Source organism: Orussus abietinus, unplaced genomic scaffold (genome assembly GCF_000612105.2).
Source record: "Orussus abietinus isolate OABI.00-Male unplaced genomic scaffold, Oabi_2.0 scaffold540, whole genome shotgun sequence".
Taxonomy (NCBI): Eukaryota; Metazoa; Arthropoda; class Insecta; order Hymenoptera; family Orussidae; genus Orussus; species Orussus abietinus.
In genome coordinates this window covers 1-13,740 of record NW_019394683.1, presented here as the reverse complement: position 1 = coordinate 13,740, position 13,740 = coordinate 1, and the positions used below count along the sequence as shown (strand labels likewise).

At 36.3% G+C, this 13,740-nt stretch overlaps 3 protein-coding genes across 6 annotated transcripts in view; 1 reads left to right on the top strand and 2 right to left on the bottom strand.

Annotated features, from left to right (window-relative positions):
• Window positions 1-6,260, bottom strand: part of LOC105702917 (abhydrolase domain-containing protein 2) — a 29,644-nt gene extending 23,384 nt beyond the window's left edge. For both annotated transcript variants that reach the window (XR_001104324.2, XM_012430876.2), the window contains exon 1: window positions 5,859-6,260. Coding sequence is in view for 1 of the 2 variants with exons in the window: in XM_012430876.2 (XP_012286299.1) it covers window positions 5,859-6,013 (155 nt within the window). In the remaining variant the exon portion in view is untranslated. The remainder of the gene's footprint in view (window positions 1-5,858) is intronic.
• A 694-nt stretch (window positions 6,261-6,954) lies between these two features.
• Window positions 6,955-8,463, top strand: LOC111674058 (small lysine-rich protein 1). 2 transcript variants are annotated; one of them, XM_023432989.1, is made up of 3 exons: window positions 6,955-7,739; window positions 7,811-8,088; window positions 8,188-8,463. In XM_023432989.1, exon 3 carries the CDS (start codon window positions 8,189-8,191, stop codon window positions 8,411-8,413), a length of 225 nt encoding a protein of 74 aa, XP_023288757.1. In that variant the 5' UTR covers window positions 6,955-7,739; window positions 7,811-8,088; window position 8,188; the 3' UTR covers window positions 8,414-8,463. The 2 variants fall into 2 exon arrangements, with proteins under 2 accessions (XP_023288757.1, XP_023288756.1); XM_023432988.1 differs by having other exon boundaries at window positions 6,955-8,088.
• LOC105702918 (structural maintenance of chromosomes protein 5) lies at window positions 8,319-13,571 on the bottom strand. 2 transcript variants are annotated; one of them, XM_012430877.1, is made up of 14 exons: window positions 13,304-13,571; window positions 12,357-13,023; window positions 12,075-12,203; window positions 11,769-11,973; window positions 11,549-11,680; window positions 10,842-11,369; window positions 10,611-10,740; window positions 10,226-10,472; window positions 9,674-10,087; window positions 9,379-9,606; window positions 9,095-9,274; window positions 8,848-8,943; window positions 8,582-8,738; window positions 8,319-8,440 (listed from the first exon to the last, which is right to left on the bottom strand). In XM_012430877.1, exons 1-13 carry the CDS (start codon window positions 13,357-13,359, stop codon window positions 8,613-8,615), a joined length of 3,138 nt encoding a protein of 1,045 aa, XP_012286300.1. In that variant the 5' UTR covers window positions 13,360-13,571; the 3' UTR covers window positions 8,319-8,440; window positions 8,582-8,612. The 2 variants fall into 2 exon arrangements, with proteins under 2 accessions (XP_012286300.1, XP_012286301.1); XM_012430878.1 differs by lacking the exons at window positions 8,319-8,440; window positions 8,582-8,738; window positions 8,848-8,943 and having other exon boundaries at window positions 9,184-9,263.
• Between the last annotated feature and the right edge of the window lie 169 nt (window positions 13,572-13,740).

The window sequence follows — 13,740 nt, the reverse complement described above, 5'->3', positions numbered from 1 at the left end:
ATTTTAAGAGACTCCAGAATTCTCCGGACGATGAATCTATTCAAATTCACGGCAAACTCGGATCAAAGATCATCGTCGATGAGGATGCGAGTGAGTCATGTGTATTGAATTACTTATAAAGCGTTACGTTTTTCACAGGTGGCCGGTTATGCAAGAGAAACTGCTCCGACCTTAAGTCGCGAAAAAAGAGGGAAAAGGAGGCGATAAAAAAAAATTAACTAATCAGCTCCTCGCTCACTCACTCGGCCAGATAAGTAGAGTAAGCAACTCGAGAAACGTTCCATTTAAAAAGCATTACCGCTCCTTCCGGGTTCTATTTAGTGGCTATTACGTCAACTGCAACTGCACCGCGAGCCGAAAATTGGAATATTCTTTTCTAAAATTGGGAAACATTTCTTCACTAATTTCTAAATACTTATACTGCGAGATATAATTCGAGGTCTACGAAATGAAAGGATTTAAACGAAATTTTAATATCCACCGCGTCAGCGGCAACTGCAGCTAGAGTAAAAAATTGGAACAAATTCTCCCCTAAAGTCGGGACATGTTTTGTTATATTTGTAAATATTTATACTAATATAGAATCCATGAAATAAAAGTATTTAAATCAAATACAATATCCTTCGTCTTATGTGCAACTGCACCACGAGCCGAAAATTGGCATGCTCCCTCTTGAAGCTATGAAATATTTATTCACAAGTTTTTTAACATTTGTGCATCTATATGTATAGTTAAGATTTGTTAAACAAAAGGATTTAAGCGAAATTTAATATCCACTGTGCCAGCAGCAACTGCAGCTAGAGTAAATAATCGGAACAAATTCTCCCCTGAAGTCAGGAAATGTTTTCCTATCAATTTGTAAATATTTATACTGATATAAAATTCATGGAATAAAAGTATTTAAATCAAATGTAATATCCATCGTCTAATGTGCAACTGTACCACGAGCCAAACATTGGCATGCTCCCTCTCGAAGCTATGAAATATTTATTCACCAGTTTTTTAACATTTGTGCGCCTATATGTATAGTTAAGATTTGTTAAACAAAAGGACAAACGAAATTTGCACTGTAAAATGCCAAGGTCGAGTTTACCTTGAATCGAAAACTAATATTAAATTAACTTGTAAATATTGATACATCAATATAAGTGATAACTTAAAAGTATTAAAAAAAAAAACATTTCTCTCGATCAAACCTCAATTGTAATCGATTAATCGCTAGAAGAACTGTAATATCTTACAAACAAATTCCAGTGATTATCCTTATTTGTGTAAAAATGACATATCTATTGTCTTTCACGACTGCGAAACGTTAATAACTAATGACAAAAACCGAATTGTTGATATAGAAAAATTGTAGTACTTCACGATTAGCGATCTGTAATAGTACCGAATCAGTGCATAAATTAATGTTACACTTTGCTATTTCTTTTTTCCACCGCAGTGTATATTAACTCTTAGTCAACCTAATGGAAAGTGATTTCAAAGTACCTCCAGGGACAACACAGAAGCATTTTGCAAAGGCGTCGAAATTTTCCACCATTCGCGAATCGCGCCCACTAATATTTTCGGTTCTTTTTCTCTTCTTTTGGAAGAGTGCCAGAAAGCGGACTTGCCCTTCGAGGTTCATTCCCCTCAACGTTTCAATATAGAGTTTATTGCGCACTCTCAATTGTAGGCTCCGAGATCGAGGAAGAAATATTTTTCCGAAATTCACGTTAAACTTGTCGATCTTTATGAATCCTGTATAACATTACCATCTGGCACAACAATATATTACAACAACCTCCAAGCGGCTATATTAAAAAATACCATTTCCTACCCTTTGAAATCTCGTCAAACATTTTCCGTCCTAATTCAATGTATAAAAGATTTTGGATTATTTTCTTTCTGTATAACACTACCATCTGGCGCAACAATATATTACAACAACCTCCATGCGGCTATATTAAAAAATACTACCATTTCCTACACTTTGAAATCTCGTCAAACATTTTCCGTCCTAATTCAATGTATAAAAGATTTCGGATTATTTTCTTTCTTAGTTAGAGTTATTTTTTATGTTTCTTGTGCAATATTACTTATTTTATTAAAAAATATATTGGAAATTTAAAGTATATACTTTGCAATAAACGGTCTATATAAATTTATGATAAAAAGATGACCTTTCCCATGTGCAATTACGTTTTGAAACAGAGAACTCAATTTTTCTTTTTTTTTTGATCACATACCTTTGTTATTTATGTAATTTTCAATGAATATAGAAAAATTAGCGTCACAGTTTTATTCTCTATTTTGTCCTTAATACCCTGCTTTTTGAATTATGTAAATATTGCTTTTTGTTTGGTTTTTATGAGCCTTTTTCCAAATCCTAGTAAAATCGTAAAATTCGGCCGGTTATCTTCGCATAAGCACCTCTTTTTCGCCCGGCACTAAAATGGTTAAACAGCTGATACGGCTCGAACAAGACTGTCCCTACGAACAATGGAGAGAAACGGCACTTAGCCAAGGATAATAGAAGCGAACAGTTGGACCGATTTCTATACGTCTCCTTGAGGCTTACGCGTATCATTTTTAACAACAAGCCAATTAATATTCTACAAATCTACAAAATATCTACTGGTTAATAGTAGTTTCGATACATTAATTTCGCCTCCTGGCGTTGTTCATTTAGTTTGCGACTCGAACTGGATATGCCAGCTTCACACAGCCAATTTCCTTAACTCTTTTAGTGCCGGGCGAAAAAGAGGTGCTTATGCGAAGATAACCGGCCGAATATTACGATTTTACTAGGATTTGGAAAAAGGCTCATAAAAACCAAACGAAAAGTAATGTTTACATAATTCAAAAAGCAGGGTATTAAGGACAAAATAGAGAATAAAACTGTGACGCTAATTTTTCTATATTCATTGAAAATTACATAAATAACAAAGGTATAAGTGATAAAAAAAAAATTGAGTTCTCTGTTTCAAAACGTAATTGCACATAGGAAAGGTCATCTTTTTATCATAAATTTATATAGACCGTTTATTGCAAAGTATATACTTTAAACTTCCAATATATTTTTTAACAAAATAAGTAATATTGCACAAGAAACGTAAAAAATAACTCCAAGGCACATGGTAGGCGCAGGACGGATTATCTCATCCGAAACAAGTAATTGTTATAGGTTATAGGTTGTTACAGGTAGGTTATAGGTTGTTATAGGTGTTGTTGTATCGTTATTTTAATTCTCTCGTAATGAAATTAGACTATTTATAACGTAGTATAAATTTATTTTGAGATAGAGATCTCTCGCAAAGCGAATAGTAAAGCGCTACAAGGTGCGGGCCGATATATCGGCCTCCGGCACTAAAAGGGTTAATGGTGGTTTTTTTTTTTTTAAGAGATTAACGATTTTTTCTAACCACCGGCAACGCACGATCCGCGATGACATCGGTTCAATTCCTGAGTGATAAATCATGGACAAATTTGCCAGTGTCGTGGGCTCGCATGTGCGAATATGAGCGACCATGTATGACTAAGAATTCTGGACCGATCGACGGATTGCTAATCATCGTTTCTCCGAAGCCCTATCACAATTCATGACCGTAAATATTATCACGGATGAATCCTATCATCGACGTCCCTCGTGCGATGCAAAATGGCGAATTTCCTACTCAATCGGGGAACGTGATTCCGATAAAAGAAATACCGAGTAAATTCGATGTTAAGGAAAAGACAATGCGTGAGTTAATTAAGGAACGATGGGGGTATTATTTACAATCCAAATGCGTTCTGCATACGTTTACGTGGACGCGTTAAAATGATAATTACGGCATGATTCATGAATCTTCCATTAAATGAATTCAATATCGATGATCGTAAATTGAATCTCTTCCGAATATTTTAAGAAGGATATAACTCTAAGAAAGGACCACGTGTATTCTAAATCGCATTAAAATTATAAATGTAGCGTTATTCGTGAATCCTTTATTACATAAGTCTAGTGTTAATGTATAAAATGAATCTAATCCGAACTTAAGAGAATTATGAACCAAAAAAAATACAATCTTGAATCACGTTAAAAAAGTAAATATAGCGTTATCCATAAATGCTCCATTAGATAAGTTTTGTGTTAATGCATGAAATACATTTTTTTTCTCCGAGCTTTTGAAAAATGTAAAGATAAAAGATCATGTGAATATTAAATCACTCAAAATTTGTTATAAATGTAGCGTTATTCGTGAATCCTATATTAAATAAGTCTAGTGTTAATGTATAAAATGAATCTAATCCGAACTTAAGAGAATTATGAACCAAAAAATACAATCTTGAATCACGTTAAAAGAGTAAATATAGCGTTATCCATAAATGCTCCATTAAACAAGTTTAGTATTAATGCATGAAATACATTTTTTTTTCTTCGAGCTCTTGAAAAATGTAAAGAGAAAAGATCATGTGAATTCTAAATCACTCAAAATTTATTATAAATGTAGCATTATTCGCGAATCCTTCATTACATAAGTCTAGTGCTAATGTATAATATGAATCTGATCCGAACTTAAGAGAATTATGAACGAAAAGAATACAATCTTGAATCACGTTAAAAGAGTAAATATAGCGTTATCCATAAATGCTCCATTAGATAAGTTTTGTATTAATGCATGATACATTTTTTTTTCTTTGAGCTCTTGATAAATGTAAAGATTAAAGATTACGTGAATTCTAAATCACTCAATATTTTAATCTCCAAGTAACGTACTATATACTTATTATATATGTCCTGCTTATTTTCGATGTCAGAGAACACTTCTTAAGAAATTTCGACAACCCCCAAAAATCATTAAGGTCATAGAAGTAACGAGATATTAAATATTCATTCGAAAATATGTGCAAAAGAGATGTGCGGACACGGGTTAAAAATCACTTCTGTATACGTTAGCAAACGTTGGACACGAACGTATCGTAAACGAACCACCACCTATCATATAAACAGAGCGCGACGTATTGTACTATAAACAAAGCTCAATCAGCGATCTTCAATTACAATACATAAATAGGATGAAATGAGTGATCTCATTTAGAAAGAAATAACGCATCCCAACTTCGCCATTTAGATATCCACGTTTAAAGTACGTTTACACGGACGTTCTGCGACGTATTATGTACGTACACATATAAGACGTATATTTCTAATGTTCTTTAAATGTACCGCAACATTTGGCGAAAATATCGAACTCAAATTATTAATGACGCGTTCCATAGTATTTGATAACAAAATAGTATATCTCAACTATTTCCGGAGAAATAGGTTTCCGTGATATTTTTCCAATTAATCGAGGAGAGTTACATTTATATGGCCAAGTTTTCGTGCTCCAAGGTATTTTTCGTAAAGCTATATCGACGAGACACGACCGAGTCTCTTAACATCTAAAACTCTATGTATAAAAAAATGGTATATTGGCTGTTTCGGTTAATAATGGATAAATTAGCCACGTGGCAAAAATTCACCCCCGCGGTGCATCCCGTGCATATTATTTATGGATCCTCCATAAAAGAAAATACGCAATAAGTATATAAAATGAACATTCTTTGGATTCTCAGAAGATAAAAAAGGGACATGGAGCGCATCTCTAATTAGCGTTTCGAGACCGGTCTCGAATCGTAGTCTGTGCGACGAGTCGAGATTCGAGATCGCACCGCCCGGCGTCCAGGGGTGGTGACCTAACCTCAAACTGCGCAGAGCCCGTCGATACGGCGACGCGAGGTCGCCCGAGGCGAGCTGAAGATGCGGCGACGTCTCTCGAGGGGAAAATAGGGAAACTCGGGAGAAGGAGATATAATTCGTTTCGATAATAATCAAAGCCTAGACTTACGGCTCGGCGAGCACCGGGGAGATCTTGAGGATGCTCGCAAGGAAGGCCTGATCCTGGCAGTAAAGCTGGGGCTTCTGCGGGGCGCTGTTCACGTTTAGTATACGGAAGAGAATGCACAGGATCACCGCGACGATGGCCATCAGAGTAGTCAGCATTGTTCCGGCCTCTGGGCTCCGCCAATGGCGGCAGGCCTGGTCTCGTTCCCGTTCACGACTGTTCGCGGTCCTGTTTTTCGGCGCGCCGGTCCACCCGCCACCTGCCGGCCAAGCCTGGACCGACCTGGCGACCACGCGACCCCCAACCTAACCTAAGATTCGCACGGTCCTCGGAAGGGCCGCTCAAAACTCGGCGAAACGACGCGGCAGCGAACGCGATAACAACGAGATCCGAGCGTCACGCCGGTCGGCCTGTTTCTGCGCGAGCGGCGCTGCGTGCTACGCGGAGAGCCTAGCGGCTCGCGCATGCGCGTCCCGAATGGCGATCGGAGGAAGAACGTCCTGCAGCTGAATTTAGATACCATGGGATAGTACCAAACGTCAACTAGATACGGGGTTTTCTCCGTTGTACGGAAAAATAGTGCCAGATGATAAGAGGGTGGGCTTTATCTTTAAACTCTGTATGGTTTCGGGATTTATCTACGGATTAAGCGGCATTTGTTGGTACCTACCGGCGTATTAATGCGTGCGGGAACACGCATGCGCGGCGGGCAGCTCTAGAACTTTTAACCTAAAATAATGAATTCAGAAGTCCCAGATCCTATGTTAGCGCTTGATGATCTAAAAGTTGGCTAACAAACCAGAAGTGGGGGTAAAAGAGAGATCGCATGTATTAGCCAATGATATCTCACATAAGGGAGGAAGAGAGACGCATATAGAAAGACGAGTACTGTGGGTAAGATAGAGAAAGAATGCAATTCGCTATACATCGCCATAAGATTGAGAGAGATGGAGGATGATTACAGCGCCGCCATCTGTTGGCTAACGTACTGTTATCGAGCATCAAACGTCCGTATCCTTCTGAGCTTCTATAGAGACTTCTGAATTCTTTCCTACAGGTTTGTCGGTAATGCAGGATTGTTGTACAGGGTATAACAGAACTCGTGGACATGCAATGTCCTTGTCATCCAAATGGAATCACACGGTCCTGTACTATTCTTTTTATACGGTGCATGGTTTATTTGAAATAATTAATTGAAAAATAGACAACCAGGGTCTTTGTTTAATGAAACAGAGTCACACAGAGCGCGACGCGTTAAGTGCAATTCTGATTGGGTTTTCATTTATGCGCTGACGCGCCGCGCACTGTAACACTCGACGCTCTCAGTGAGACTGGTCTCTTGTTTTGCCCCTACACTACAAAGCTACAAATAAAGCGCGACTGATGCGCATTCGTCCAATATATTATATATAATAATATATATAATAATAAATAGACGTATCTGGACATTTTTCAATTATTAGAAACAATGCATTGTAGAAATAAAATTCCACAAGACTTTTTCACTCCATTTTCAAGGCTAGCAATGTGTAAATCGTACGAATTCTATTGCACTCTGTATATCGCAATAAAATGAAAAAATAGGTATTACAACGATGTTACATTAAAACAAAATAAACTAGCGGTGTTCTTTTAGAGGAACGAACTGTTAATATATAATTCGTTAACAATTCATAAGATATTATCTACGATATGAGATAAGCGATATTTTTTCGAGTTAAGAGCAGGTTTACAGGACCTTGAAATTAACGCCGCGGAAGTCTGGTTGCGTTTAGTATCATCAGATTACATCGGAGAGGATGGCAGTAATTAAATTTCCCACGTGCACAACATTCAGAACATGTCGGAGAAACTTATGCTGGGCAAAGCAATGGGACTCAGAAAGTGAGAAAATTCCGTTTCGTATGGCAGAGTATTTATGGCATTATTGGAATAAAAATATTTATGTGACATAGGAATAATTACAATGATATCGACAATATTATACACGATGATCAGCGATCAGCGGCCCAGAATAATACCTTAGCAACCAGAATCCTGAATCAATGATTACGATGAGATTATTGATATAACAAACCTCCTGACAACCAGCAGAGCATCACAAATTTAGTTTATCGTGGAAAATGAACTTGGATTAATAAACCCGGACTATCGTCGGACGGTATAAAGTGTAGAGTATAAAAGTGCTTAAAGTACTTTGGCAATTTAACGAAGACTTAGAAGTCATTGTAAGGTATTGTTATCGACTGTACAATTAATCTTGACTTACGTTCTTACTACTGCTTATAATTACATTTACAGTCTTGTGGCTTTCACTTTACTTTTCACGTAGAATGGCAAAAGGCAAGGGAAAGAAGAAGGGAAAAAATGGTAGCGGCTCGAAAAAAACGTCTCGTGGCTCGAAAAGCGCAGGGAAAGCACGATTTGCCATGGATATATTTAACGAAGAAGTCATGGAGAATGCTTATTATCTTTGTCATAACATCATGGATGTGCTCTCTTGTCGTGGCTTCCCCTGGCCAGACGCTCAAAAGAAGAAGAAGAAAGGGAAGAAATAAGGGAACGATGCCATACGTTCTCAGCACCTTAATAAAGATAATAAAGACAACATGGACGTTAACGCTGATAATGTAACAAAAATACATGTCAAAGATGATGAATTTTCGCGAAAAAAAAATATTTCCTCTGTTATAAATAAATTAAAAGGTAAATTTGGGACGTTTTACCGTTTTGAAATCGTTGCACAGGTTTGATTCATTAATCTGAATCCCTATGAAGTCGTTCGCAACATTCTTCCGTGTCAAAATGATGATCAGGCATGAACGGTCCATTAAACACACAATGGACCGTCACCTTTTCGCTGTACTTTAAATTAGATAGCAGCTGAAAAAGAAATTGTAGAAATAATTTGTAGAAAGAGAAACATTTGCAAATACCTTAACATCAATAGCATCGAGCATAATAAGGCATTAATAAAGGAAGTTTCACATACTTTTGGAGTGAGCAAAAAATATTGGGAACCATTTGACTGGTTGGTGATTTTCATTATTAAGTCGAACACTCTTCTTTCATTAACGGCATCCATTCCCTAAACAATTCAACAGAGATAATGAAGTCTCAAATCTTTGGTAGATAGCGATATACGTTTTTATTAATCCGCTGAACAATTGTAGCAAATGGGAAACAAAGCGAGGCATGTATTGGAGACGAATATCACTTGTATAATAGTAATGATTTACCTGATTTATTTCATCGACACAACGAAATGGAACTTTAGAGAGTTCTTGTAATGAGATCATGTAAAGTGCAGTAGTAACCGCTCTTTCGCCTCCACTTTGATGGTGTTTCGTTAATTCTTGAAGATTATCCACTTCTCGAAACTTTACTCTGATTTTTAAACCGTATTCACTGAAATCCAACTGCAGAGATTTATCATACCATAAAATGCATCGTATAGATGTTATGAACCCTCCATAATAAAACTGTACGCGAATTAAAACAATTCATTTTACAAAATGCATACCGGATTCTCTCCGTGAACGAGCGCTATCTCGCCCGCGCACTTCATGGCAAGGAAAAATGAACTAAAATTCCCATTTATCCTTTCAATGAGACTCGTCAACTCCGGTAACCATTTGTCACGTAAAGTCTCAATTTTATTCCCCAACGAGTTGATTTCCATGGTCTTTGATTTTGTCCATTCAGTTAGAGTATCAATATCCTCTTGAACTTTTTCAAATTCATGTAACGTCTACGGAGGGAATCAGAAAAATACTTTCAATGCACCAAAGAATTTCCTTCTATTTTCCTGCACTCACATTTTCTGCATCGTTGTCAGCATTTCGCTCCAAACAGAAAACCTTCGCTTGAGCAACTTTAATCTCTTCGTTAATTTCGCTTATAGAAGCTGGTAGTTTCAAAAAAGCCCTATTAATTGACTCAAACTTTTTGTCCTGAGGATTTAGCCCATTGGTACTTTCAAGTGCCTCTTTGTACATTCTTTTCGTGTCTTCCTTCAAGGGGGACAGTTCTTCGTCGAGTGCTTTGAAGGTTCTTTCCGCAGCTGCACATTTCTCTCGCAACTCATGAGAACCTTCCTCTTTAGCCCTCAGCACTTGTTTCAGCACTTTTAGTTCTAATTTCTTTTGGTCGGTGTCTGCTATGTTATCGAGGCATTCAGCAAAAAGAGCACTGTACATCGCATAGGATTTGAATTGCTTTCTTATGACATTCTGAAAAAGATATATTTTGAAGCAGGAAGTAGGATAACGAGAAAAATGTTAGGTCTAGGCGTTAATGAAATAATTACAGTTCAATTTACCATTAAAAGAATGGAAATATTAAAAAAAAAGTATATGGAGTAGAATTACTTGAATCTCTATCTTGTGCTTCTTTCGGATCTCTTCGATAGTTGTTCGTTCACGTTGAAGAGTCTGGATTTTAATGTCCGCTACGTTTATCCTAGACTTCAATGCTTCGATGTTTTGAATTTTATTTTGACATTGAGCACGTAAGTCCCGTTGTTCCTGAAGTTGTTTATTCGCGTTTTCAATCTTCTCTTCTATTTCCTTTAAGTTCTTTGTAATAACTGTTTTCCTTTCAGCTATCGCTCTCAATCTAAAACAATAGCAGGCTCATTTTTCATAAATTTATAAACAGATAATTACACCCTTCTTCGAATACTTATTACAATATTTTACTGAATGCCGAGACTCTATCCAGGCAGAAAAAACTGAAAAAAAAATTTGTAAGCACCTTTCTTTAATTCCATCCATTTTGTTCGTGTCAAGTGTAATAGATAACGTTCCATTACCCGTTATCGAGGATATAGTAGTGGACGTTGCCCCGGAATATTTTGATACTTTTACCGCGTAGGCCGTGTTTCCTTTAAAATGAGAAACAGAAAGGATGAATTAACAAATAAGAAGGATTTCCACTTATGTAAAATAAAATTTACGTATATAATAAGGAAAGGAAAAGTCTTACGGCTAAAGAAGAGTCTGAAGCTCTTTGACACAGAATCCACATTTTCATCAATTAAGTCGCTACCAATTGGGATGTTACTGAGGTTGTACATTGACACTAAGTACTTCATGATCGTTGGATGAGCATCGATCAATGAGCTCAAGTAATATTCGAAGCCGAACTGTCTGATATTTTCTATGGGAACTTTCGGCTGCATCTGTACCGATTTATCAGGGTCCATGTGTAGTGCATTCACTTGCAGCCTCTCTTTACCTCTTAACAGACTCAGAAATAAATTCATATCTTTCTTGTCTTCACATACAAACGCTATCAAATCTCTCTTGGCTATTGTATTTTCTAGATATTTTGCGAAATTGACGCTTCTTACAGATAACGTAAGTATCATTGGCTCATGAATCGTCGCAGAGAATTTATCCCGATTTTGTCGTAGCCATAAAACTGCCGTGTAAGCGTCTTTGCTCACTCGTTTCAGAAGTTCCATTCTCTTTGTTTCAACGTCCTTAACAGCATTTAAAGACTCTTGTTGAGCTAAATTAAAAGAATGAAATTGAATTAAAATTGTTATGGTAGACATTACGTTTTCAGAACTTCCCCGGTGTCATTTGTTAAAATTCTGGATTAGATAATGTAAAATAAATTGTGGGAACTAAAACTCGTAGTGTTCAAATAATACTCTTGAATGATATAGTTAATAGCAATTGAATTACCTATCATTTCATGTTGCAAACTTGTATCTTGTTGTTTGAAAGATGTACGCTGGCTGCCCAAGTTATTTAAAATATTTTTTCTTTCTTCAGTTTTTGCTATATGATATTTTTGCTCCTTGCGTAAATCAGATTCTGCAAACCAATAATTTTTATATATTTCTGCATACTTTGCTTTCATATTTTTATGAATAAATATTATAAAAGAAATTCGTTTCATTACCTGTTATTTGGGAAAGCACAGCCCTTAGCTCATCACGATAGGCGTCTCTTTGCTGTTCCACTAAAGCAATCTCTCTGTCACGATTTTCTTCTGCTTCGATGTTATAATCACGGGTTCGTTCGATCTCTTTAATGTCTCTCTCGTAGGTAATATTAGTTTCCTTTAGCTTATTTATCTTTGCCATTTTTAAAGAAAACCGACTGTCCTAGAAATCAACGTACCCAATTTCAATTTAGATATACCAGGAAACAGGGAAAATAAACAAAAAGGAAAATAGTTGCCCCAAGAAAGAAAGCTTTCACTTACATGTTCATTAACAGTATTTTGAATGGTTTTCAGTTTGGATGCTAGTGCTATAATAGCATCATTCATTGGCTTCAGTTGTAAATCAAGCTGTCTCATTTCCTGTGCAGCAGCATCTCTGTTCTTCTTTGCCTTTACATGAAAAAAGAAGCACGCAAGTATGAATAAAAAATTACTAATAAATAGGACTACTAACATTACATTTTAAATAACTACAATACTACATTTTCGTATCCATTAATAATCAAGTAATTGAAATAAAATATACATTTACTATAGCATTACCTCCACTAATTCTTTCCTTTTTGAGTCATACAATATCCACGCTTTCTTCTGCTTTAAAGATGTAATTTTATTCCTTATCCTTTTCTTTTCCTTGATAATGCCCACAACTTCTTTCAATTCATTGTGCCTTTGTATCCGTGCATTCAGCAGTTCTTTTTTTATACCTATTTCCTTTTCTAAATCTTTGTATGCCGTTCGATAGTCTTTCAATTTCATGTGATACCCTATTAAATTAGGATTGCCAACGGATCGTTCCGTATTTTCTAAAAGCTCCTGCGCATTCATCTTTGCGAAATCTTGAACTCTGTCTTGTGGCAAAAACTGACACAGATTATCTACTTGAATATTGAATGCCTTTATGGTTTCCATTACTTCCGTTAAATTTGCCTGCTTCCCATTCACCATCCAAGTGGTTTGATTTTGAATACTAAATATTCTAGTTACAACAGTACGCTTGTCCCCGTAATCTTTAAGTTCAATTTCAATTTTTGCTTTATCGCAGCCAGCTCGAACGTACTCTCCAATATGAAGAGCCCGCCCAATTACCTTTGGCTTTCCTCCTAAGCCAAGGACTATAGCACAAACTATTGTCGATTTCCCAGTGCCATTTGGTCCAATAATTACGTTCAAGTGTCTACCTGGCCTTACCACGACTCTTGTGTACGTACTACAAAAACCAATTAAACCACTCAAAGCAAGGTAAATACAAATTGTCATGAAATACTTTCCAAACACGTCTACTCTGAGAATCTCAGAGTACATTTTAAATTATAGGTTAAGTAACAAATTGAAACAACCCCACGTGTTTCAACATTAAACAAAGAGTCAGGTGGAAAAGCTATTACACATGAATTCCAATAATTACCCAAAATTATCGACATATAAACATTCAGACTAGAATAGAACATCAGGAAATAGCAAAATATAAAAATTAATCAACGACTTACACGAAATTTTCCAAATAAATACGAGTAATGATCCCCCTTTCGGTGTTTTCCTCCATGTCGTTTTAATTATGTCGAACAATTGTTACGAAGATTGTAAAGTTTCTTGTAGAATTGCGCGTACACCGGGCAACATTTACAATAAAAATGGACTGGAAGTCTGGACTAATGCTCAATTTTTTCATACTCCCGTATATCTATCATCCGGATAAAGATAAATAACGGTTTGAATTCTTTCACTCAACTATAAGGTTTGCTATCTGGAGGATAATTAAATGTTTTGACCAATCTGGCAACACCGCAAATGCGAAAAGTAACTAACTTCGTGAATTACGATACCCTTTAAATACCTACGTCTATTGGTGGGAAATTTTAAATTTGATTTTGGGAATTAATATTAAATTATATTAAGCACAATTTTGGAGATTATTTCCCATTCT

Bases quoted from the DNA above. Each gene is read 5' to 3' on its own strand.
- LOC105702918 (XM_012430877.1), bottom strand. From the start codon at position 13,359: ATGGAGGAAAACACCGAAAGGGGGATCATTACTCGTATTTATTTGGAA. The intron at 11,370-11,548 runs GTAATTCAATTG...CTTTTAATTTAG, and splicing joins TTTGCAACATGAAATGATAG to CTCAACAAGAGTCTTTAAAT. The intron at 10,741-10,841 runs GTAAGACTTTTC...CTCATTTTAAAG, and splicing joins CTTCAGACTCTTCTTTAGCC to GAAACACGGCCTACGCGGTA.
- LOC111674058 (XM_023432989.1), top strand. From the start codon at position 8,189: ATGGCAAAAGGCAAGGGAAAGAAGAAGGGAAAAAATGGTAGCGGCTCG.